Source organism: Yamadazyma tenuis, chromosome 4 (assembly GCF_029203305.1).
Source record: "Yamadazyma tenuis chromosome 4, complete sequence".
NCBI classification, from domain to species: domain Eukaryota; kingdom Fungi; phylum Ascomycota; class Pichiomycetes; order Serinales; family Debaryomycetaceae; genus Yamadazyma; species Yamadazyma tenuis.
Window position 1 is genome coordinate 1,222,077 of NC_089464.1, and position 23,686 is coordinate 1,245,762.

The 23,686-nt window shown below is 40.7% G+C and overlaps 6 protein-coding genes across 6 annotated transcripts; 1 reads left to right on the top strand and 5 right to left on the bottom strand. All coding sequences in view use genetic code 12, as the record gives it.

The window, feature by feature from the left end:
• Positions 1–1,171: 1,171 nt before the first annotated feature.
• MNN13_8 (mannosyltransferase) lies at positions 1,172–3,502 on the bottom strand (the record flags this gene model as incomplete). The annotated part of the gene is made up of 1 exon (XM_066158126.1): positions 1,172–3,502. One exon carries the CDS (start codon positions 3,500–3,502, stop codon positions 1,172–1,174), a length of 2,331 nt encoding a protein of 776 aa, XP_066014223.1.
• A 615-nt stretch (positions 3,503–4,117) lies between these two features.
• On the bottom strand, positions 4,118–6,808 carry PSN45_003642 (uncharacterized protein; the record flags this gene model as incomplete). The annotated part of the gene is made up of 2 exons (XM_066158127.1): positions 4,118–4,920; positions 5,194–6,808. The coding sequence occupies 2 exons, from the start codon at positions 6,806–6,808 to the stop codon at positions 4,118–4,120; spliced, it is 2,418 nt and encodes an 805-aa protein (XP_066014224.1).
• Positions 6,809–10,360: 3,552 nt separating this feature from the next.
• PSN45_003643 (uncharacterized protein) lies at positions 10,361–11,413 on the bottom strand (the record flags this gene model as incomplete). Its single annotated transcript, XM_006687447.2, has 1 exon — positions 10,361–11,413. The coding sequence occupies one exon, from the start codon at positions 11,411–11,413 to the stop codon at positions 10,361–10,363; it is 1,053 nt and encodes a 350-aa protein (XP_006687510.1).
• Positions 11,414–13,488: 2,075 nt separating this feature from the next.
• On the bottom strand, positions 13,489–15,363 carry PSN45_003644 (uncharacterized protein; the record flags this gene model as incomplete). Its single annotated transcript, XM_066158128.1, has 2 exons — positions 13,489–14,444; positions 14,661–15,363. 2 exons carry the CDS (start codon positions 15,361–15,363, stop codon positions 13,489–13,491), a joined length of 1,659 nt encoding a protein of 552 aa, XP_066014225.1.
• A 2,066-nt stretch (positions 15,364–17,429) lies between these two features.
• Positions 17,430–18,272, top strand: AYR1_4 (NADPH-dependent 1-acyl dihydroxyacetone phosphate reductase; the record flags this gene model as incomplete). Its single annotated transcript, XM_066158129.1, has 1 exon — positions 17,430–18,272. One exon carries the CDS (start codon positions 17,430–17,432, stop codon positions 18,270–18,272), a length of 843 nt encoding a protein of 280 aa, XP_066014226.1.
• Positions 18,273–21,279: 3,007 nt separating this feature from the next.
• On the bottom strand, positions 21,280–23,607 carry MNN13_9 (mannosyltransferase; the record flags this gene model as incomplete). Its single annotated transcript, XM_066158130.1, has 1 exon — positions 21,280–23,607. One exon carries the CDS (start codon positions 23,605–23,607, stop codon positions 21,280–21,282), a length of 2,328 nt encoding a protein of 775 aa, XP_066014227.1.
• Positions 23,608–23,686: the final 79 nt, after the last annotated feature.

Below are 23,686 nucleotides of genomic sequence, written 5' to 3' on the forward strand. Positions count from 1 at the left end.
TCGTGAACTGCATATAATTTTGAAGGACGTCGATTACGGCAATTTGTATAGATGAAATGTAGAGGTAATGCTAAAGAATCGTACAAAGCTCTGACGTTGTGCTAAATATATTCTCACAGCGGTACCTTCGTTTCAATATCACAAAATGAGCGGATTGGGGTAAGTACTTTCTCTCTTAATGTCAGTTAGAATTTAATAAAAAAGCGCGTCAAAATTGGGGCATGAATACCTAATGGTAAAAGCTCCTGTAGCCGTAACCAATTAAGCAGTATATATGACAGTGTAGGTTTGCTGTGACAAGCCTCATTAAGCTTTGGATGCGAAAATATACAAAAGACTTTCCCGAGTACTACCGCGTTACATAAAGTTGCATATCTATATATCACAAATTCATAATTGATGATTCGTGAATTCTCACACTCAAAAACTGGGAACAGAAGCTCGTACATGGTATTATGTATAGTATATGATTTGCATGAAGCAACTTCAAAAATGTATATTTCGAAGAAACAGGTCATAACCCCCTAGCCTTCAACATCAGATTTTTATGTCATCGCCGGAGTTATCACAATATCAGAGATCTTCAAATTAAAGCATTGTTCTTAGGCACATGCAGGATGAATATCTATATGTCTTCAGTTTTCTTGGCTTACGGTATGTGCAGGTGGAGATGTCTAGGGAGGAAAGTAATTTCAGCTGATGTCTTTCAATGGATTGGCACCTGCTGTTAAACTTTGACCATAACTCTCAACAATATCCAATTATTAAACCCATCTTCAACTCAAGAAGTTGGGGTTTGAACTAGAATAAATCCGGAGCCATTAGAAAAAGTCCGGGCCGAAGTAAGGGGGAGATGCACGTATCCTAAAATAAACCAGACTGCACAAGGAAGGCAGGGGGGGCAACCTGTTAAAAACCACACACTATGCAAGCTGCTTTATAAAAATTACATGCTAAACAGAATACGTGCACGCATACAAGTTTCTGCGTGGGAGAGTTTACAAATATTAATCAAGCAGTTTGTAATCCTCGAGATTTTCTCTTCAAGTCACGGAATCTGAGAATTGTGTTCAATTTGGTTTGCAGATTGTGTCTATCATGCCAGAAATTTCTTAGATATATTCCAATATTTACCCATAATTCGATACTGGAATATTGGGCCATACATTAATCACTCATTCCCGACCCAAATATCACCAAAATAAGCGTACAAATCTATTGAGTCCTGTTCAAACTCGTACACATGTCCCACTTGAGTGTTATCACCTCCGTCAGACGTGAGTCCACCTATTGAAGAGTATGCACACCACAAATAACTGTGACAATATCCATGTTCCATTTTCCAGCCTTCTTTTGGCTCTTCAACGCTGTTCTCTGCGGTTTTTGCCGATTTTATATTGAAGGGTGGAATGACGGCATTTTTGAGTTTTAAAGATCCTTCATAGTACTCTCGCATGGATTCAGCATCTTTTAAGAATTTAAAATGCTCTTGTTTCTTAACCTCTGATTCAAAATTAACAAGATCGCTTTTCCCACAGAACTTGAAACCTGAGTTGAACCATACCAACTTTCCATTTTCATCGAGGTGTCCTGGATGAGGTGAACAGAGTTCCTGAGATTTCTTGAGGTTTCCTTGACTGGTCAATCTTTCTTCCTGGGAAGTAAGAGTCCCAATCGATGCAGCGAAATTCTTGTTGAAGTGATAGTCTTCATCACCATTGGCGGCGAATCCCAACCAGAATATCTCTTTGTCTCCATGGACTCTAGAGGTAACAGGCTTAAAGAAGTTCAATTGGAGCATTGTTAAGATGGAGTTGAAGTGTAAGTGTCTATTGATCAACACCACTCCACTTTCCATGAAATGGTTCATTCCATCAAAGAACTCCAATCCAAGGGTCTTCTGGGTGATGATGGGAATATCAAACATCAAGTTGTCTAAAATTGAAGGGGTAATCTTCTGAAAAAATTTAGTATCACCTGGTGGTCTGAATTGAGGGGTAGTTCTATCCTTGAAGAAGTAGGCCCCGGTGGTTTTGTAGTCCTTCAAGTCGAAAAATTCGGATGGGCTTTGCAACAACACTGTATCAGCGTCAACTAACATGAATTCCTCAAATGAATTGAACAACGTTGCTAAGAACTTATTGGCAAACCGTTTGAACTTATCCTTGAAATTATCGTGAATGGCGTTGTACGTGTTTACAAACCACACTTCTTGCTTTGGCAATCCACCGTCTTGGACATTGAGGTAGTCGGCTGGGAAATTCTTTGAAACTTTGTGGAAACTTTCCGGTAAATCTATCATTTTATTTCGAGCAGCGGCGACTATTCTCGCTTTAGTATCATCGCTGAGGGAGTCATAGAATACGATTTGGATTGGATAGTGGTTGTTCAAAGCTCTCAATAGGCGAATGAGTCTTACAGTATCGTCTACATGTTTGTCACCAATCGATAGCACAATGCCCTTCCCATTCAACAGATTCTTGAATTTGTTGAAGAAGCATGGCCCATTTGCAGTGAATGTAGATTTGGAGGGGCGTTCAGTGAAACCCTTGAACTTGGAGTTTGTAGTCTTGAACACCTCAGGATAATGAACGAATTTACGTAGATCCGGGGGAGATAGGAAGATCTCACCGGTCCATCTTTCATAAATGGGGTAAGAATGAGACATCCATTTATAGATTCTGCTTTCCAACTCACTACAGGATTTGGAACCCTGGTCGTTGATTAATATCTCACCATCGGTGGCCTTGAACTGGGTACGATCTATGCTGTTGGCTTCTTTTTCTAACAATTCATTGGCTTTGCCCATGATGTACCTGTCATCACTGGTGACGTAGCACTTGTCGAAAATCCGTAAATGGGACAAGTAGTCTACAATCTTCTGTTCCGTCTTCATGGTTCGTTCCCAGAACACCTTGAACTCTTCTTCGGCAAGCTGCTCCACGCCTTTAACGACATTCTTATCCTTGAAATTGATCTTATCATATTCCAAGTTCAGCATCTGGGCATATTTGTGCCTTGTGTTTTCAGAAGTCTCTTTTTTAAACAGCTCTAAGTCAAAACCATCACGATGATCAAGAGGAAAGTCTTCATTAGGATCCACAAACCAGTTGCGGTCTCTGATAAATAGGTTCTTAAAGTACAAGTCACACCTCTCAGTGAAATCGAGGTTTGCTAGAATGTCCGACAATGCGTGCTTCTCCAAAATTTGGTCATATACTCTCGAATGGCTATCAATACTTCTAGTCTCTTCAATTTCCAAGGTACGCACCAATTTCTGGATGGTACAGTCTTCAAACACATCGATTTTCTTGACATTCACAGGATTGGACAACTCTGCATTGGGAGACCCAAGTTCCAGGTGGTAAATAGACGTGTCCGACTCACTAAATCCAATCGAAGTGTAGCTATGGGTCCAGATGCCAACTGAAACTAACCAACAGGCGATGAACCCGTAGAACACGGGTTTTGAATTTTGCCGAAGGTTGAATGCTTTGTCCATAGTGTGATACAAGACAAGCTATATCTTGACAATATGCGTTGAGGCTTAAAAACTGGGAGACCATTTGCAAATAAGGTGTACAGGCGGCTTGAACTATGGTATATTTGCTACGAGTTGTGCTTTAAAGGGAGATTACGTAAGAAGAGTTAACAAAAAGGAGTGCTGAGAATAAACAAAAGAACTATATTGAATTAAGAAAAAGATGAGTTAGCTTGCAAAGGTTCCTACAATGGCCGCCTTGAAAGTATACCATCTTTAATTGGTATTGTGCTAGGAAGTGGTGGGGCCTGAAACAGACTAAAAATGCTCACAAATATTGGTCCCTTCCTTGATTTCACGATGCATAAACAGAAGTTTTTCAAACACCTCGATAAAACCCATTGTAATGCTCAAGTATGGAGCCTATCCACCAATACTATTCTCAACCACTGGAATAGGCAGATATATGATTTTTTACTACAAAGTTTTATCACGTACACCATAAAAGCATATATTATTACAGTACCAAGTATTGGTACGCGAAAGAACTAAACGAAAAGAAATTATAATAACCAAACATTCATGAACAATTACATTTCTCATGTATAAATCATATCCTGGTTCCATTGGATTGATTCAAAAGGATATCCACAAAAGAGCGGATAACACAGCCAAGAATGTGTATGTGTTTTTTGAACCCATGGCCTCATAAGTGGAGACTTCTTGTACAGCAGCGCCAGAGCCATTACCAGCTGAAGCAGCTTCCGAAGCCTCTCCAGAACCACTACCTTTAGCACCAGTTGGAGAAACGGTTTCAGTAGGGTTAGCAGTCACGGAAGCAGCAACAGTGAACGTGGTATAGACTGTGACTGTAGCGTCTCCAGCAGCATTTGTGCATGGCTCGGTGACCACCACAGTGGACACTAATGAGTGTGGGACGTTACATACAACGGTCTTCTTACCATCATCACCGGTTGTTGTGGTGGTTGAAGGCTCTTTGCAAGTACATGGCAAAATAATGGTGGTGACATCTTTTTCAGTGACGACAGGTTCAGGAGTTTCAACGACTACGGTTGGTTTACCGTCAGGTCCGGTTGTAGTGTAAGTTGAAGTGAAGGATCCTGTCCATGGAGTAACGATAGTTGGTTCAGGAGTCTCGACAACCACTGTTTTGTCACCATTGGGACCGGTGGTGGTGTAAGTGGAAGTAAAAGAACCAGTCCATGGGGTGGTAATAGTGAAAACACTAGCCGGGGTTTCAACAACTGCGGTTGGTTTACCATCAGTTCCAGTTGTGGTATAAGTTGATGTATCAGAGCCGGTCCATGGAGTAGTGATGGTAGGTACAGGAGTATCGATAACAACGGTTGGTTTACCATCAGTTCCAGTTGTGGTGTAAGTTGATGTGGTAGAACCAGTCCATGGGGTGGTAATAGTAACTACACTTCCCGAAGGTGGTGGTGTAAATGGAACACTCGAAGATGGCACTGAACTAGAAGGAGAAGCAACACTCGAAGATGGCACTGGACTAGAAGGAGACGCGACACTCGAAGGTGGTACTGGACTCGAAGGAGAAGCGACACCTGAAGATGGTACCGTAGACGAAGGAGTACCTAAATATGATATTGGAGTACTTGAATTTAACCAGTGAAACGACGGGATTGGAGCACTTGAAGAAGGACTTGATGAAGTAGGACTTGAAAAAGTTGGACTTGTCTCAACAACAACCGTCACTGGGTCACTTGGGTTTAAAGGAGTTAAAGTGAAGGTTGTGTCAATAGTTCCACGACTGGTGGTAGTGGTTGTGGATTCTGGGGTCTTCTTGAGAACCGTGACTGGATCACTAGGATTTGAAGGATAAATTGTTGTCTCAAATGTTCCAGTACCTGTCCATGGTTCAGTAGTAGAGGTTGTCGTTTCTGGGGTCTTCTTGAGAACCGTGACTGGATCACTAGGATTTGAAGGATAAATTGTTGTCTCAAATGTTCCAGTACCTGTCCATGGTTCAGTAGTAGAGGTTGTCGTTTCTGGGGTCTTCTTGAGAACCGTGACTGGATCACTAGGATTTGAAGGATAAATTGTTGTCTCAAATGTTCCAGTACCTGTCCATGGTTCAGTAGTAGAGGTTGTCGTTTCTGGGGTCTTCTTGAGAACCGTGACTGGATCACTAGGATTTGAAGGATAAATTGTTGTCTCAAATGTTCCAGTACCTGTCCATGGTTCAGTAGTAGAGGTTGTCGTTTCTGGGGTCTTCTTGAGAACCGTGACTGGATCACTAGGATTTGAAGGATAAATTGTTGTCTCAAATGTTCCAGTACCTGTCCATGGTTCAGTAGTAGAGGTTGTCGTTTCTGGGGTCTTCTTGAGAACCGTGACTGGATCACTAGGATTTGAAGGATAAATTGTTGTCTCAAATGTTCCAGTACCTGTCCATGGTTCAGTAGTAGAGGTTGTCGTTTCTGGGGTCTTCTTGAGAACCGTGACTGGGTCACTAGGATTTGAAGGATAAATTGTTGTCTCAAATGTTCCAGTACCTGTCCATGGTTCAGTAGTAGAGGTTGTCGTTTCTGGTACTTCAATTGTAACAAAAACATCCCCGTCAGAAGCTGTTTCTGTGATAGTCTCAGTATCTGTTCCAGTCCATATAATGGTGGTAGTTGTGGAGAGAGGACAAGATGTGCTATTGTCAGTTGAGCTGTACCAGTTAATGTCAGTTGTGTGAGCTGTTCCATCAGGATAGGTGACGGACATATTAAATTCGCCACCATCTTCAACATTGAAGTAAACGACCTTGATAGGATAATAGACTCCTGCGGTGAGGGAAACTGTCTTCGAGACTGATGTACTTTCAAGATGACCATACCAGTGTGCAAATTCAGTGACATTAGCTGGGGATTGAGTCGATCCACAACATTCCATAGCAACTCCAGCCCCGATTGACAACGAAGCTGCATCATCAGCATATGTGACTGCTATGGTGTAGTCTCCAGTTGCTTCGGCATATAAATACCCTGTAAGCCTCAAGCCAAAGTTAGCCGTTGTGACATCGTGGCCATATAGGACATCGGTATTTTTAGAAACCAAAAAGTCTTGCTGAGTTATGCCTTCCCATGAATATTCTGCCTCTCTTTGGCTAACTACAGCAACGCCAGATTCTAACAGTGTAGTATCACCCTCCTTCCATTCATGATTTGCCACTTTGATGTATTCAGCATAGAGGCCTTTTTCCACAGCGGTGGGGCTACAGCCTCCAACAGAATCTGCACTTGAGACAGTACCAATGAATTGAAAAATTCCTACTAATGATAACGTGTAATGGAATTTCATTCTTGCTTAGTTTCAATGTCACGGATATCGGACAGGTATAAATGATTATCAGTGGAGTCAACCAACATTCAAATTATAGTTGTTGTTCTCATCTTATGCATCAAAAAAGGGTCATTACTGACCAGATTGGGGATGACTTCAACGAAACTGGATTGAAAGAACACGGAAGGTAGCTCAATGCTCGTTTTGTATTCATGAGCAGACCCCACCCAACACACAACTCCCAGGTCGGGTTGTGTCCCATCCCATTGAGGAGAGCTTCAAGCCAGAAAAGGATTTGACCCCGTGGAACATTCACTGATAGCATAGCTGGTATCAGGTAAATGCCACCCAAGTGGTTTATTTCCCATTTTTGAAAAACTTAAATCCTCTCTTAATTGAAAAAGGCATGAAGAATTGTTGTAAGAGCACCTCTTTTGGCTGTTACCTCTGTGAATTGAGAATATTACAGGGTAAGCATGGCGAAATTGCTAAAATAGGCATATGTGACAACTGGGCATATCCACAAAAGGGGGTCGATCTCATACATGAAAGGCAACCATCCATATGGTTCAAAAGTGAATCTTGTTCCTTATTTTTACTCTAATTTGAAATTTCCTTGAATCCGGCTTGAAGGGGCAAATAGCTTTCAGTTGCAGTAACGATAGGTCCTAAACAAAAATCTCTGAGGCATTGCTTGCCGGGTATCCGGCAATAGACGTATCGTATGTGCAGTGCTAAATCTATCAGAGATATACCTAATCAAGTAACTCTTGCTAATATAACTCATTATGGAAAAAAGTTCAGGATACGTTAATTGGAAAATTACATTCATCATGTCATGCTGGCAGTGGAAAAGATACAAATCACATTTACGAGAACACCTAAACTATTTTTAGTCCTGCAGTTGTCGCATCCTACATCTTTCTTGAATGCAAGCTTCAAAGAGTCGGAAAGTCTCTGCTGCAATCCTGTAATGAGGTATTGTTACCCAAAACAGCTGTAGAGTTAGGACTATCAAGGACTCGAGCTTAATTCAACATATATGTAAGTGCGCATACTATAGCATGCCAAGCCGATAATGCACCACAGTTTTCTGCAAGATTGTAACTCAAACAAAGGAACACAAAACCCAAATAAATTATGGAGCGGGTTTGAATTCTCCCATCAAGGAGCACATATCTGTATTTCGGGGATACTTGGAGGGTACTTTAAAAATTAACATCCACTATGTCATATGGGTGGCTGAACAGATTGAAGTCCTATTTATGAGAGAACCAAGACTATACTCTATCCTTTAGTAATCACACCCCTACTGCCTTGTCTAATATCGGCTTCAGGGAGTTTAGGAGTCTTTACTGACTCTCCAGTAAATTTTTCTATCAAGTTTCGACGTCGGATGCCTATACTGTTCAGTGTTGGTAGCATACGATTGCAAAGAGGGAGGTTGGGGAGCTGAGGAAACGCTGGAAATGCTGGAGGAAATGGTCAGACAAAATTTACCAGCTCGAAGGGTTTCCATTTAACAAAATCCCATCGATTATGATATCAAGTCGTGACCCAAAACAACCTTGAGATTATGTTTTTCAAGTAGTCAAGACAAACCTTTGTTTCGTGCATCTACCGGCGATTGTATACATACATAATACGCACAGCGCCTGTCAAAGTACAAATTTGGTTAAACAACGCAACCATGGGCAGGTTTGTGCATGAAGGTAACAACGTACTCCAAAAAAAATCAAAAGGGGGGTGGATTAAAAAGTACCATTCTGTTTTTTCATTGGAAGAAGCAAGTATTCAACTTGTCTGTAGCTACCTTGCTGTCTTGAATGATGCCCTTCTTCGCTTTCGCATATACTACCAACCGGGTAAATTGAGGCGTAAGACAGTTATCCTGCATCTGATGATAAGCAATGCTTCTATCTTTGGCATTCCGTTAACTCCGAGCGATTAGTAAAATTATGATGCGTAAGCTAAGAGGAAACGTGCGTATGCAAAAACAATTCTAAATGCACACAAGGAAAACTGGCTACAAACTTAGAATGCCATTCCTCTTTTTGAGGGAATCGCGTGGAATAGCCAATGGAAGACTGGCACATGGTGGGTGGATATTGTCACAGCTTTTCATGGCGTGCATACTTTTCAATAGGTGGATTCATTTATTACGGACATGATAACACTCAAGTGGGCCACGTGTACGAGTTGAATCGGGACTTATTGGACTTTCCTTATCTCGGTGATTTTTCGGTTGGGAATACGTGTAAGTGATTCTAGTATGGAAGCTCATAATGTTTTAGTTTATGATCTGGCAAGCCTCCCCATTTAACGGCACCTGTCACACGACGTTTTCTGAGAGTCTCGTTAGCAAATCCTGCTGTGAGAAAGTTTTATAGTGAAATAGTACTGCTTTGGGTGGTCCTTATCTGTTCCGTTTCCTTCCATGCGTACCTTGATAGGCCTTTTTCAATGTTTCCCCCTCTCCATTCTTACCTATTATTCAGTCGTTGGGGTTTAGAGTTTGTTGTACATAAGTGCGGTGGGGGTTCATTGCTGCATTCTGATTGGTGCGAATGCTTTTTTGTGTGTTTGTCAGCGAAATCCAACCATTGATGGGGTTAATTTACAGAATATGGGGAAGCGGGGCGTTGGAGTCTGTTCGCTGATATGAACTTTTTAAAGAAGTTATCAAAATTCCTCGGCGAGTTCTAGTGGATTCCGAGAGGAGTTGTAGTGGGTGAAGATAGGGGTCTGGAGCCCTCGTGAGAATTCGTTGGGTGGCAGTTTCCAGTGAAAGTTCAAAAATTGGGGAACCCAACAAGAGCATATTCTTCAATGGTTTGACTTTAGGTGTACTTCTCTTCGATCACGGAATTCAACTCGAATGATTACATTGTAATGGTGTTTGCGAAACTCTTCGAGCTTGCAAGTGTTGAAAGAACACCACCGTCATAGTAATAAGGCAGATATGGGTGACTGGTACTCCCGACTTGAGAGTGTCGATATATGCTGCTGGCTTGAGAGTGTCAACATATGCTGCTGGCTTGAGAGTGTCAACATATGCTGCTGGCTTGAGAGTGTCTACTTAGTTTACACCCTTTTTGATTATTGTCCACTTTGAGCAGTCACTAGAGATAGTCCCCTTGCAAGTCGTAATACATCTTGACTCTCCAATGGCACTCACTTGACCTTAAAGCCAAAAGTGGTTAGGCGATACGATGACTGGTGGTGTTCTGGGGTTCATTTCATATCTTATCTCTATTATATCTGCAAAGGTTATAGAATTTACTCTATCACCCATCACAGGTTATGCTATTTTCGTGATTCCCTTGGATGAGGTCGTTCCTTGTTGAGGATACAGGCCTTATGAATTGTACCGTTTACTGTAGCCATTATATCAAGTAGTGTAAAATTCGCAATTGTTAGGGAAATTAAGATACTATTGGGTAATCTCACCCAAAACAGATTTGTGGGAGCTATTCACAATAATTATTTCTTATTAAATATTGACTAATGTTGCACTACTTTGCTTTCAATACAGCTTTCTTAGTGTTTAATCAAGTTTCCCTTTGATTTCTATAACTTGAAGCCATGATCGATCAAGCCGATGGCCCTCATCGCTGCACCCCAAGACATTTCCATCCCACTTCCTCCGAAACCATAGCAATCGATCACCTGAACCCCATCTTCCTTATAGCTGCTGATTCTTGTTCCTCCGTTTCTAGCAGGCCTAAATCCAACATTAACTCTTCTAATATCAAACTTTCCCTCGATCATTAGATCCGGAAAATACGCTTCTCCTAATTTTATAAGATGCTCAGTGTCATTCTGGCTAGGATTCAGGTTCAAGTTGCCGATCTGTTTTGTTCCTCCAAGAATGATTCCTCCATTCAAAGGACGGGGAATAACGAAAATCCAAGACCCATTCGCTAACTGATAAGTGATGGTCTTATTAAGATACTGACAACCTAAAGGTGCTCTTACTAGTAAAGTCTGGCCTCTTATCAGGTAACTATTGGGATCAAAGCCTCCATTGAATTGAAGTCCCCTACCAGTACAGTTAAAAAGGAGTGCTCCGGGATATAGCTGACAAACCTGTTTCAAAGATTCAACTTTTTCTCTGACAAAATTCACTCCGTACTTCATACTCAATGTGTTTTCCAAAAATTCAAGGTACTTGGGCGAGTTCATAGCCCAAGTATCGTAAGAAGCACCAAATTCGATTCCTCGGGGCAATTGCAGTTTTTCAATAATTTTGAAATTGTCAATGTCTTCAGTATATCCAGCAGCAGTGGTTTCGTATAGGGTATCATTGTTCTCCAAGTAGTCAAATCCTTGTATCCATTTCACAGATGATTCAGGATTAGTGACAGCCAACTTCTTGAAAAATTTGTAGGTTGGTCGAGCTAACTTACTATCTCTCAATTCCTGTGGGCTTTTGGACGGAAAAGGCCTGAAATGTGCACCACTCTTGGACGATGTATACTCAGGACAATCTGAACCTGTAGAGGGAAAGTCGCTGGCTATGATATTCACCAGTGTAGCATCGTATCCATTTTCTGTAACGAGCTGGTAAGCAATGGTGAGTCCAATGACTCCAGCACCCACAATTACAATATTTTCACTCATCTTATGATTGAATCTTGGTGTTTGTAAACAAATTGGGGCGACACAACCGTATGAGAGTTTTTGTGGAGTTGACAACTAGGTAGAACACTTTATGAATACAAGAGCAGGGAGGATAAGCCTTGTGATATTGCTGAACTTGTATTCGTAATGCTGATAATACTACTTGCTCTGCATATATATAGGAAGAGGATTTCCGTGCACAAAAGAAGATCCCGTAAATAATGGGGGCATAAAAGAATGAGATTTCGCGGTGCGGTCCCCCCATTTCTCATACCTTTATGGGATGGTTTTTCCACTTTCAAACGGTAACCCAAGTAAGAAAGACAAAACCAAGCTCTATACCGCTACTGGAGGAGATTTTAGGGGGAAGTCATCCGACTAGTATGCCTGTGGTTCTTCCAAGTAATTCCAGGTACTCCAGGGTGTATACTCTGTATGGCGTGTACTTACCATAACTTCGGACGGGTTTTCTTCCACACACCAGCATCGCTCAGTTCCAGTCATGAGTCAAGAACCGTGCTCTAACAGGTCCAGTTAAGCAACATATTGCAGGGTTCTCCATTCTGTTTTGTTCGACATTGTTTTGCCCAAGTTGCTGACCAAAATGGGTTTGATTCTTCAGCTTGCAAAGATCTGGTATTGTATTAACTGTAGTTTGATGAACAGCAGAAGTGGTCGTGGAAGCGTTTATTATTCTTGTTTGGCAGAGGGAGTATAGAACACAAGTTTTGCAAGCTTTAACAACTATCATGCTTTTAAACAGAGGAGTATTGTACAAGCGGTGACAAAATTACGCCTGAGCTTATTTTTGGTTCCTCGAGAACTACACGTAGACTACGCAATAACATTAAGTTAGAAAATTAAGGTCATCTACTGGAAAATTAAGGGTTCGACATGGCTCCAAAGGAATCACAATCATAAATACATTTAATTTTGATGAAACCCTATTTACTGCAAACCCTTGATTTTAGTTAGGTGAAATAACATCTTTGATAGCCCCATAGACTAAATATATTAGCTTTAATCAAGGTTCAGAGCTTCCCGTTCGGATTTTTCCGGGGCTCTAGGTATAAAGCTACAATAAGCTGTAAGACAAAAAGCAGGTCAATAGGCACAACTGATGGGCCTTATTCTTCAAAAAAGAAGTATCACGAAGTAGAGCTCGCCTAATCAGCGAAGTCCGACGGCCATTTTTTAGTGCGGAATAGTTTTGCAACCCGCTCTTGATGCTGAAATTCATTCGGTTTTTGCAACTTCGCTACTACATTTTCGCAGTCAATATAAATACGCCTGCAACTGTTCTCTGTTCCTACTAAATCACCTATAAGCAACAATTTACTATAAGTATGTCTACTCCATGAAAAATCACTGCTAAAGGTTTCGGAACCATGTCAGTGACATGGTGTCCAGTTCCACTGCTATTTACAAATCCATTGAAACTTTGAAATATGTAAAGGACACTTTAGCTTCTTGCACTATGCGAATCGCCAAAAGGGGTTACAAGAGAACCCTTCAATCTTATGTGAAAATAGGTTCCAACACATCATTCTCTTGTCCTAAGATTGAAACAAGGTACTATGGTGGTGTGTGCAGGTAAACGCGGGTGCACTTATGGTATAGATACCGTCGAAGAGTATGAAACCAGCATCAACCAAGTTATGAGCGATTGTCTTGCTATTTGGAAAGTGTGCGGGTAAATTTGATTCCGCAAAATTTTAATCCAGCACTATAGCACTACCGATCCATAATTCTGCTGGTCCTATAACAACATTTCTCATGCTAAAGCGATGTAACAAGTTACTGCCCTACCCGCTTATTTCGGAATTGTAGCTTTGTAACATGCTGATTTAGACCACCAATATATGAAAGGTTCTTTGTGAAAATCTAATACCTGAATTAGATATCCTATAGTATTAGTACAAAGTTTGATTACTTCAACAACTAAAACATTTACTAATATAGTACCAAATCATGGCAAGCGAAAAAACTAGATAAAGAGAAATCATAATAACCAAACATTTATAAATGACCAGGTTTTTCATTTATGAATCACCCCAATGTTCTATTGGATAGATTCAAAATGAGATCCACAAAAGAGCGGATAGCACAGCCAAAAATGTGTATGTGTTCTTTGAACCCGTAGCCTCGTAAGTGGAGAAATCTTGTGGTGAAGTATCAGAGCCATTACCTGCCGAAGCACCTTCAGCGCCACTACCTTCAGCGCCACTACCTTTAGCGCCACTACCTTTAGCGCCACTACCTTTAGCGCCAGTTGGAGCAACGGTTTCAGTAGGGTTAGCAGTAACAGCAGCAACGGTTTCAGTAGGGTTAGCAGTAACAGCAGCAGCGGTAGTGAAAGTAGTATATGTTGTGACAGTGACATCTCCAGCAGCATTAGTGCACGGCTCAGTGACCACGACAGTTGAAACTAGTGAATGTGGGATGTTACATATAACGGTATTACCATTATCACCAGTTGTTGTGGTAGTGGAAGGCTCCTTGCAGATGCATGGTAAGATGATGGTGGTGACATCTTTTTCGGTGACCACAAGTTCTGGAATTTCAACGACTACAGTAGGTTTACCATCGGTTCCAGTTGTGGTATAAGATGAAGTAGTGGACCCTGTCCATGGAGTAGTTATGTGTTCTACTGGAGTCTCGACAACCACAGTTTGCTTACCATCGGTTCCAGTTGTGGTATAAGATGAAGTAGTGGACCCTGTCCATGGAGTAGTTATGTGTTCTACTGGAGTCTCGACAACCACAGTTTGCTTACCATCGGTTCCAGTTGTGGTATAAGATGAAGTAGTGGACCCTGTCCATGGAGTAGTTATGTGTTCTACTGGAGTCTCGACAACCACAGTTTGCTTACCATCGGTTCCAGTTGTGGTATAAGATGAAGTAGTGGACCCAGTCCATGGAGTAGTTATGTGTTCTACTGGAGTCTCGACAACCACAGTTTGCTTACCATCGGTTCCAGTTGTGGTATAAGATGAAGTAGTGGACCCAGTCCATGGGGTGGTAATAGTATCTACACTTCCCAAAGATGGTAGTGTAGGTGGTGCTGGACTAGAAGGTGCTGGACTAGAAGGTGCTGGACTAGAAGGTGCTGGACTAGAAGGTGCTGGACTAGAAGGTGCTGGACTAGAAGGTGCTGGACTAGAAGGTGCTGGACTAGAAGGTGCTGGACTAGAAGGTGCTGGACTAGTTGAATTCACCCAGCGGATAGACAGGTCTGACAAAGTACCGGAGGTGGTAGATTCCGGTACCTCCTTGGTGACAGTGACCTGTCCATCTGAACCTGTTACTGTGAAATACTCAGTATCTGAACCGGTCCAATAATCGGTGGTGGTTGTTGTAGTTCTTGGTACCTCCTTGGTGACAGTGACCTGTCCATCTGAACCTGTTACTGTGAAATACTCAGTATCTGAACCGGTCCAATAATCGGTGGTGGTCGTGGTGGTGCACAATTCTTCTTCAGCAGCTGCAGAATAGTACCAGGCAATGTCATCTGTATGATTGGTACCGTCGGGATAAGTCACTTGAAGTTTCATTCCAGCCCAATTTGACGCTTGATTGAAGTAAATAATCTTCACTGGATAAAAGTTACCGGCTGTCATAGAAACCAGTGAAATTGTCAGTGAGCCACCTGCACTGGTTCCACTAGCCTGGACTGCCCCATCTAGTGAAAGCTCAGTGGATTTGATACAACAGTCTAAGTCTTGTGTAGCCCCACCCATGGTCATGGTCACATAATCGTCAGCTATTAGGAAAGTGAATATATAAGTCCCATCTTTAGGAGCACGAAAGTATCCTGAAAGTCTTAAACCAAAATTGTGGACATTTGTACTTCTACCATAAATATCTTGGTAATAAGGGTTACTGTCAGTTTTCATATTAGAAGTAAAATCAATATCGGTAACTCCGTACTTGGTATCATTTGGAGACATTGCATCTATGGTATTAAGATAAGAAAAGTCTGATGCATGCTCGGCCACCTTATCATAGTAATCAACAATAAGTCCACTCGCAGTTGATGGAGGACTACATCCTGTATATCCAAGAACAAGCGGGAGACTTAAAGACCAAATAGATAACCGTATGGGGAGCATCTTGTGTTGTTGCAGTTTATTCCGAACTCCTGTCTCTTTATAACGTGGACTTAGTTTCTAAGTCGAAGAGGTTAAGCTTTTTTCAATTACCTCATTAGTAGAATATCAAACTTTATTAGACAGGTTTTTGATATAGTTGAAAAACATACGTTTATATCCCCTTTGAGAGTTGGTATTATGAGTTGTAAATGGGTTTTATAACTCTACTACCTCGTTGAGGAGATTTTCAGCTTCAAAGGGATCTTTATTTCTGAAAACTGGCGCCTTGCAATAGTTTGTAAAAGAAGAAAAAACTTTAATTATGTGGTTAAATAACGGCTCTCCTCAAAAGTGCCAAATGTCTATTAAGGGCACCATTATTTTACCATATTAGACATCTTGTTTCCTCCAATGAGATGCTTCGATGGAAAACGGGGAAGTCAATATCAGTTAAATGAACGAATCGGGGAACAAAATATTTCATGCATATCTTTCTTCAGAACTTACATGCACTGTATACCAACTGAGGCACTAGGAATACAAATATCTTACCTAAAGAAGTAACTCGTCCCCAAGTTACCTTTTTGGAACAAGAAACCTTCTACAGCCAGCGGCAAGGGTGGGTTCATGCGTTTCTTTTTTGGAATAGTTTTATTTTTGAAAAAGAATCAATGCGAAAACACTAGTTTAGCTAAGGAATTCCGCTTTCAACCCTAGAATACAACCTAATGGAGATATTGATAAGTCTTTTTAATTTGCACAAAGCTTAATGATGTCACCACAATACCATTTATAGCACACCATTGATGAAAAGTTTCTAGTTTCAGGCTATGCTTCCTGTTTTAGATATTTTACCAGCTAACTCATTTGGTTTTTGATCTTTCACTTTTGTTGGAATACTATTATTTTTGTCTTCAGCCGAATTTTTTCCACTACTCGATTGTTAAATCCCCGCCTTAATCCTAATGTGCGTGCTACAAAGCCACCTAAAGACAAAATTACTAGTAAATATGGTCACAGTCTGAATAATTTTGGGGGCCTTAAGTCCCCGTAAAGGAACAGATGTTTAGAGTTTATGAGAATCTTGGAGAGATTGGGAAAATTGCCATTTATTATTTCATCTAAGTGTTTGAACAGAGGCAAATCCCATTTACCAAATCATCTAAATTGCGCCCTCTCCTAAGGTTTTTATTTACTTACCATTTGCTCTAATGTCAGCTTCGAAGGTCCTTGAGGGGATAACATTAGTTATGCTAGGCGGTGGAGAAAAAGGTGGATTTAAAAATATGATACAAGCACGTAGGTAAAATTGTATGGCATAGAAACACGCAGTAAAAATAGCTGCAGAGTTAAGCTTTTTAAGAGATTGACTTGACGCTAACATACAGGCAAGTGCACAAAGTTTAACACACTAAGGAGCTCACAACTTCTGTCTGACATTACCAGTTAAGATGAACAATATAAATATAGGCAGAGTTGTGCATTAAAGAGCCAATTCCAGTCCAATAGGATCATCACAAAAGGTGTAGGACAAGAGGTTTTCTATTGTTTCATTCAACTCGACTGCAGTTACTTTGTTTTTCTGAATAAGACCATCTTTATCTTGAGATATTCCAAACCAAAAAAACTTGTGAGCTGGGCTATATTTGTGTGACTACTGCACTTAATGTTGGATACAATGATACAGATAGCTCACTGCTAGTTAGTATATCTTTTCAAGTAGAGGTATAGATGTTTTCCCTGGATCTAAGCAATACTTCTATCCGAAGAACTCCACACGATGGTAGAAGAACGACTTCCAAAAAATCAGGAGCTCAGAGGAAACGTGCGTATCCAAAATGTAAGACTGACTGCACACAAGGAAAGCTGGTGGCAAATGTGTTTCCAGTATCTGAATTCTTTCCATATAAGTAAGATCGATCATAATGTCTGATAGTAAAACCGTAGTTGTTACCGGAGCCTCTTCGGGAATTGGGTTGGCAGTAGCTCGGGAATTTGCCCTAAAAGGTTATAATGTCATAGCTGGTGCCAGAAGACTTTCCTCTATGGAAGAGTTGAAAAAGTACAACGTCACAACTGTAGAGTTGGACATCACTTCCCCTGAATCGGTTGAGAAACTTAAGAAGTTGATTGAAACCGAATACGACGGAGCCATCAAGTATCTTTTGAATAATGCTGGTCAAAGCTGTGCCGCAGCAGCTGTCGAAGTGTCTGACGACGAAGTCTTCAGGTGCTTTGAGGTGAATGTTTTTGGTCATATAAGAGTTACCAGAGAATTAGCTCCGTTTGTGATAAAAACAAAAGGTACCATTGGGTTCACTGGCTCTGTTCAAGGTATCCTAGAAACTATGTTCCTAGGAGTTTATGCGAGTTCAAAGGCTGCAATTCAGTCATATGCTTCGGGGATGGCGTTTGAAATGGCTCCATTTGGTGTTAAGGTGGTGAACTTTGTTACAGGAGGTGTCAGAACTGCAATGAGCGGAATTGATTTGAAATCTGTGCTTTACGATGAAGAGGGATTGGAAGAGGTAAAGAAAGCCTACTCTGAACTTACGAAGACAGGCATGGACTCCCATGTCTATGCTAGGAAGGTTATCAAAGACTTTGAACATTCTAAGTTGGGTGTGGTTCACCATTATAGAGGTGCTGGATCGACTACAGTTTGGATAGCTCATACTTTCTTCCCCAAATTCGTTTTGAGTATGTTGTTTGGGCTGGTGCTTAAGTTATCAACTCTTCTTAAATCGATAACCAACAAGTACAAATAATGGCTTTTACGTATATTTCAATAGAAGAGCTTTTAACAAGTCTGGGGTAACATTGGAAATTTTTTAGTGCCCCAATTATATCAGCCCAACACCTCAAAAGCTTTCAATTGAGCCAAGTTGAGATTGAACATTTCATCATATATATACTTATTCATATGACAAATATATTTAACAAGGAGAACGTATTATAAGGTGAATACAGAGTAAACCATAAAAATTTGAACTTTCTACCAAGCAGCAGCTTCGGGGAAGCATCTACCGCCGGAAATATGGCGTCCCATGAGAATCTCAGGAAGAGCTTCAACATCTACTCTTGGTAATTGGACGGGACTGCCAAAGTTCTTGTCAACATTTTCTTTGGCAGATCCGGATGACACTGGGATAATATTAATGACCTCGGGATTCCTTCGAAGTCCTTAGGGCCTGATACACTTTGAACATAGCTCAATGACAAAGCTTCCAAGGTTAAATTCTTGGACTTGGTGGACGAGTATAAAGAGTTCAAGCGACTCTTATTTCTTTGAAGGCGTCAGAACTTCGGTGGGTGTATGGGTCATAGCCTTGAATTTTTTTGAGTGAAAGGTCTTCAAGAAATCAAGATGTTCAGCAGCATGATCGGTTAAAGTTTCTCTATTCAAAGGGGAATAGGCAATTATTGGAATCTGGCGCTTGTACACTTCTTCCACAACTCAATGGTAAACGATATCATCTCAAAATAAGGAAAATTCTACGTCAATTCCAGAGATTGGTGCAGCAGCAACAGCTTTCTTTATAGATACAGTACCTACTTCACTAATACGGACACCAGCAAGCTCGCCACTATTATCAATTGATCGGTTAATGTTTTCCTTGGTAGAATTCTGCACCGTCGAAAAATTTGACCGCTGGCTACAATTAGTCCACTTTTTACTTTTTTTTGTTGAGTACGAGAAAATACTGAACATTCTCGACCTGCAGCATGGCTATCTTTATGAGCTTTGGGTTCAACAACATCTCTTTGCGTGCTAATGAGTTTTCTCATTCTTGAACAATATTATCTGTGTACCTGGGCATTGGGCATCTCTGAAGTAAAATTAATTCTCTTGCTTTCACTAAGAGTTCTCTCAAGCGAAATATAACTAGTGGCAAATAAGGTTAGAGGGGGGTGTTCTGGCCCCTTCCTTTTCGTCAGGGTTTGTATATAAGACGTATCATAACCTTAAAATCTCATTCTCGTTTGAGAATCAGATATGCAGATACGGGAAATGACTAAATTAAACAACATGATGATATTACCTCTTTGAGTGGAACCAGCCCAGAAGATTCCAATGAGGCTAATGGCTGAGTACAGGATACCATCTGCAAAAAGTTGCCTTTCAAGAGTAGTGAATCACCAAGAATTCCCCCTTCAAGGAAGAAAAACAATTGGACTTCATATACTTAGCCAACACTCGGCAGCAAATCATTTTTTCTGCATTGCGATTATCAGGTCATGATCCCTTGTGGCAATCAACTGTTATTCGTTCAGCCTGCTGTGATTCATTCGGAAACCTGTAGACGTTTGGGCTGTATTCTCAGGCTCGGGTAACGGTGAAGCATATCAGAGGAAAAGATGTAGACTAATTTCCTAGCCAATTTTGCGGCAAGTAGAGCATAGAAAAATGGAACCCCTGAAAAATTGGGAGTGCGGGGATAAACAAATTGGTAACAGGAGTAGTCAAATAGATTGTCCTAATTCAGTATATTCATAATTCAAATGTTAAATTTAATAGAAAAATATGAGAATTATTTAATTTTAGATTACATATTATTTAAAGGGGATGCTTCGATTTAAATAGAGAGGTTTCTGGGCGCGATAGGGCATTTCACAAGATTGCCAGTACAATTCTGAACCCAAACTGACTGCGTGGTGGCTTAGTATAAACGGACAATGATGCATTGATATTGACCTCACCTGGTGCCTATGGTCTCGTCTCTATAGTCTCGTTCTTTTAGGAGTAGCACGTCAACATCTGACATGTACGGGGGTATGTTCAAAGCTATAGAGAGCTAATGGGTGACGTTTTGTATTTAAATAGCCAGGCCACTGACAATTATCATAATCGCCTTCACTAATCATGCAATCATTGTAAGCCACATGGCTTGTCGAAGGACGTCGATCACGGCAATTTGTATAGATGATTTGTAGTGGTAATGCTAAATAATCCTACAAAGTTCCCTCTTACTGTCAGTTCTATTGAGTACCAAAGCACGTCGAAATCAGGGCATGGGTATCCAATGATAAAAGCGCCAGTAGCGGTAACCAATTAAACAATATATATGACAGTCTAGATTTGTTGCAACAAGCTTCACTAAGCTTCGGCTGCGAAAATATGCAACAAATTTTCCTGAGCATTACCGCGTTACATCAAGTCGCATATCTGGTGCAAAACTATCCATCACAAATTCTTAATTGAACGAAAACCTTCGCTCGTGCGAGATTCGATTTGCTCCAGCGCGGATTTTTAAATTATCGCTGGAATTATAACAATACCAGAGATTTTCCAATTATAGCATTGTTCCTATGCATATGCAGGACAAATATATTTTATTTCCTCACTTTTCTTAGTTTACTGCGAGCAGAGGAAGAGTTGCCTTAGCTACTAGTAGGGGTTTGAACTAGAACAACGCTCTTACTGGAAAATCTCTGGGATTGTAACAAATCCCGAGCGATCAGTAAAATTCCATGCAGAAGCTACAAGGAAGGCAGGGGGTAAACTGGTATGTGAATAATGCGCCTTAGAGGTTGATTTATGAAAATCACATACTATTCAAAATTCCCTATACTTATATGTGCACCCAGTTTCCCGGTGTGAGAGTTTACGAACATTAATCTAGCTATTTGTAATACTCTAAGGATTTTCTCTCCAATTCGGAGAATCTACGAAATGAACACTATTTAATTTTGAGATCGTACTATTATGTCAGAAATTTCTTTGATTTATTCCAATAATTAACATAATTCAATACTAGTTGGATCAAACTATAATCACTCATTCCCAACCCAAATATCACCCAAGTAAGAATACAAGTCTATTGACTCCTGATCGAACTCGAACACTTGTCCCACTTGAGTGTTATCTTGTCCGTCAGAGGTGAGTCCACCTATCGAAGAGTATGCACACCATAAATAACTGTGACAATATCCACGTTCCATGTGCCAGCCTTCTACTGGCTCTTCAACACTGTTCCCTGCCCTTATTTCCGATTTTATATTGAAGGGAGGAATAACTGCGTTTCTAAGTTTTAGAGAGCTTTCATAATACTCTCGCATGGATTCAGCATCTTTTAAGAATTTAAAATGGTCGTGTTTCTTGACTTCAGTTTCAAAATTAACAAGATCGCTTTTCCCACAGAACTTGAACCCCGAGTTAAACCACAATAACTTTCCATTTTCATCAAGGTGTCCTGAATGTGGCGAACAGAGTTCCTGAGATTTCTTGAGGTTTCCTTCACTGGTCAATCTTTCCTCCGGGGAAGTAAGAGTCCCGATTGATGCAGCGAAATTCTTGTTGAAGTGGTAGTCTTCATCACCACTGGTGGCGAATCCCAACCAGAATATCTCTTTGTCTCCGTGGACTCTGGAGGTAACAGGCTTAAAGAAGTTCAATTGGAGCATTGTTAAGATGGAGTTGAAGTGTAAGTGTCTATTGATCAACACCACTCCACTTTCCATGAAATGGCTCATTCCATTAAAGAACTCTAATCCAAGAGTCTTCTGGGTGATGATGGGAATATCAAACATCAAGTTGTCTAAAATCGAAGGGGTTATCTTCTGAAAGAATTTAGTATCACCTGGTGGCCTGAATGCATGAGCAGTTCTATCCTTGAAGAAGTAGGCCCCGGTGGTTTTGTAGTCCTTCAAGTCGAAAAACTCGGATGGATTCTGCAACAACACTGTATCAGCATGAACTAAAATGAATTCCTCAAATGAATTGAACAACGTTGCTAGAAACTTATGGGCAAACATCTTGAACTTTTCTTTGAAGTTGTCGTGAATGGTGTTGTACGTCTTTACAAACCACACTTCTTGCTTTGGCATTCCACCGTCTTTGATGTGGAAGTAGTCGGAAGGGAAATGCTTGGAAACTTTGTGGAAGCTTTCTGGTAAATCTATCATTTTGTCTCTAGCAGCGGCGACTATTCTTGCTTTGGTCTCATCACTGAGCGAGTCATAGTAGATGATTTGGATTGGATAGTGGTTGCTCAACGCTCTTAATAGGTGAATGAATCTCACAGTATCATCAACATGTTTGTCTCCGATCGATAGTACAATACCCTTTCCATTCAACAGATTTTTGAATTTGTTGAAGAAGCATGGCCCATTCTCAGCGAAGGTGGATTTGGAGAAGTCCTTGGTGGACCCCTTGAACTTGGAGTTTGTGGTCTTGAACACCTCAGGATAATGAACAAATCCACGTAGATCTGGAGGAGATAGAAATATTTCACCAGTCCACCGTTCATAAATAGGATAAGAATGAGACACCCATTTATAGATTCTGCTTTCCAACTCACTACAGGATTTGGAACCCAGATCGTTGATTAACAGTTCATCATCGTCGGCCTTGAACTCAGTGTGATCTATGTTGTCAGCCACTTTTTCTATCAATTCATTGGCTTTGTTCATGATGTACCTATTATCACTGGTGACATAGCACTTGTTGAAAATCCGTAAATGGGACAAGTAGTCTACAATCTTCTGTTCTGTCTTCATGGTTCGTTCCCAGAACTCATTGAACTCTTCTTCAGCAAGTCGTTTCACGTCTTTGCGGACTTTCTTGTCGTCGAAATTGATCTTGTCGTATTCTAAGTTTGACATTTGGGCATATTTGTACCTTATTTTTTTGGAATTCTCTTTTTTAAACAGCTGTAAGTCAAATGTATCACGATGTTCAAGAGGGAAGTCTTCATTGGGATCCACAAACCAGTTGTGGTCTCGCACAAATAGGTTCTTAAAATACAAGTTGCATCTCTCAGTGAAATCGAGGTTTGTTAGAATGTCTGATAATGCATGCTTCTTCAACATTTGGTCATACACACTCGAATGGCTATCAATACTTCTGGTATCCTCGATTCCCAACGTTTGCACTAGCTTCTTGATGGCACAATCTTCAAACACATCGATTTTGTTGACATTCAGAGGACTAGACAACACTGCATTTGGAGTCAGTTCCAGGGGGTAAATGGACGTGTCCGACTCACTAGAATTATTCAAAGTGTAGTCATAGATCCAGATACCAGCTGAAACTATCCAAAAGACGATGAATCCGTAGAAAAAAAACCTTCGATTGTGACTAATGTTAAATAATTTCCCCATAATATGAGACAAATCACCCTATATCTTGATAAGTGTTGACAAAATCCGGGAGACCATTTATAAATAAGGAGCATAATCA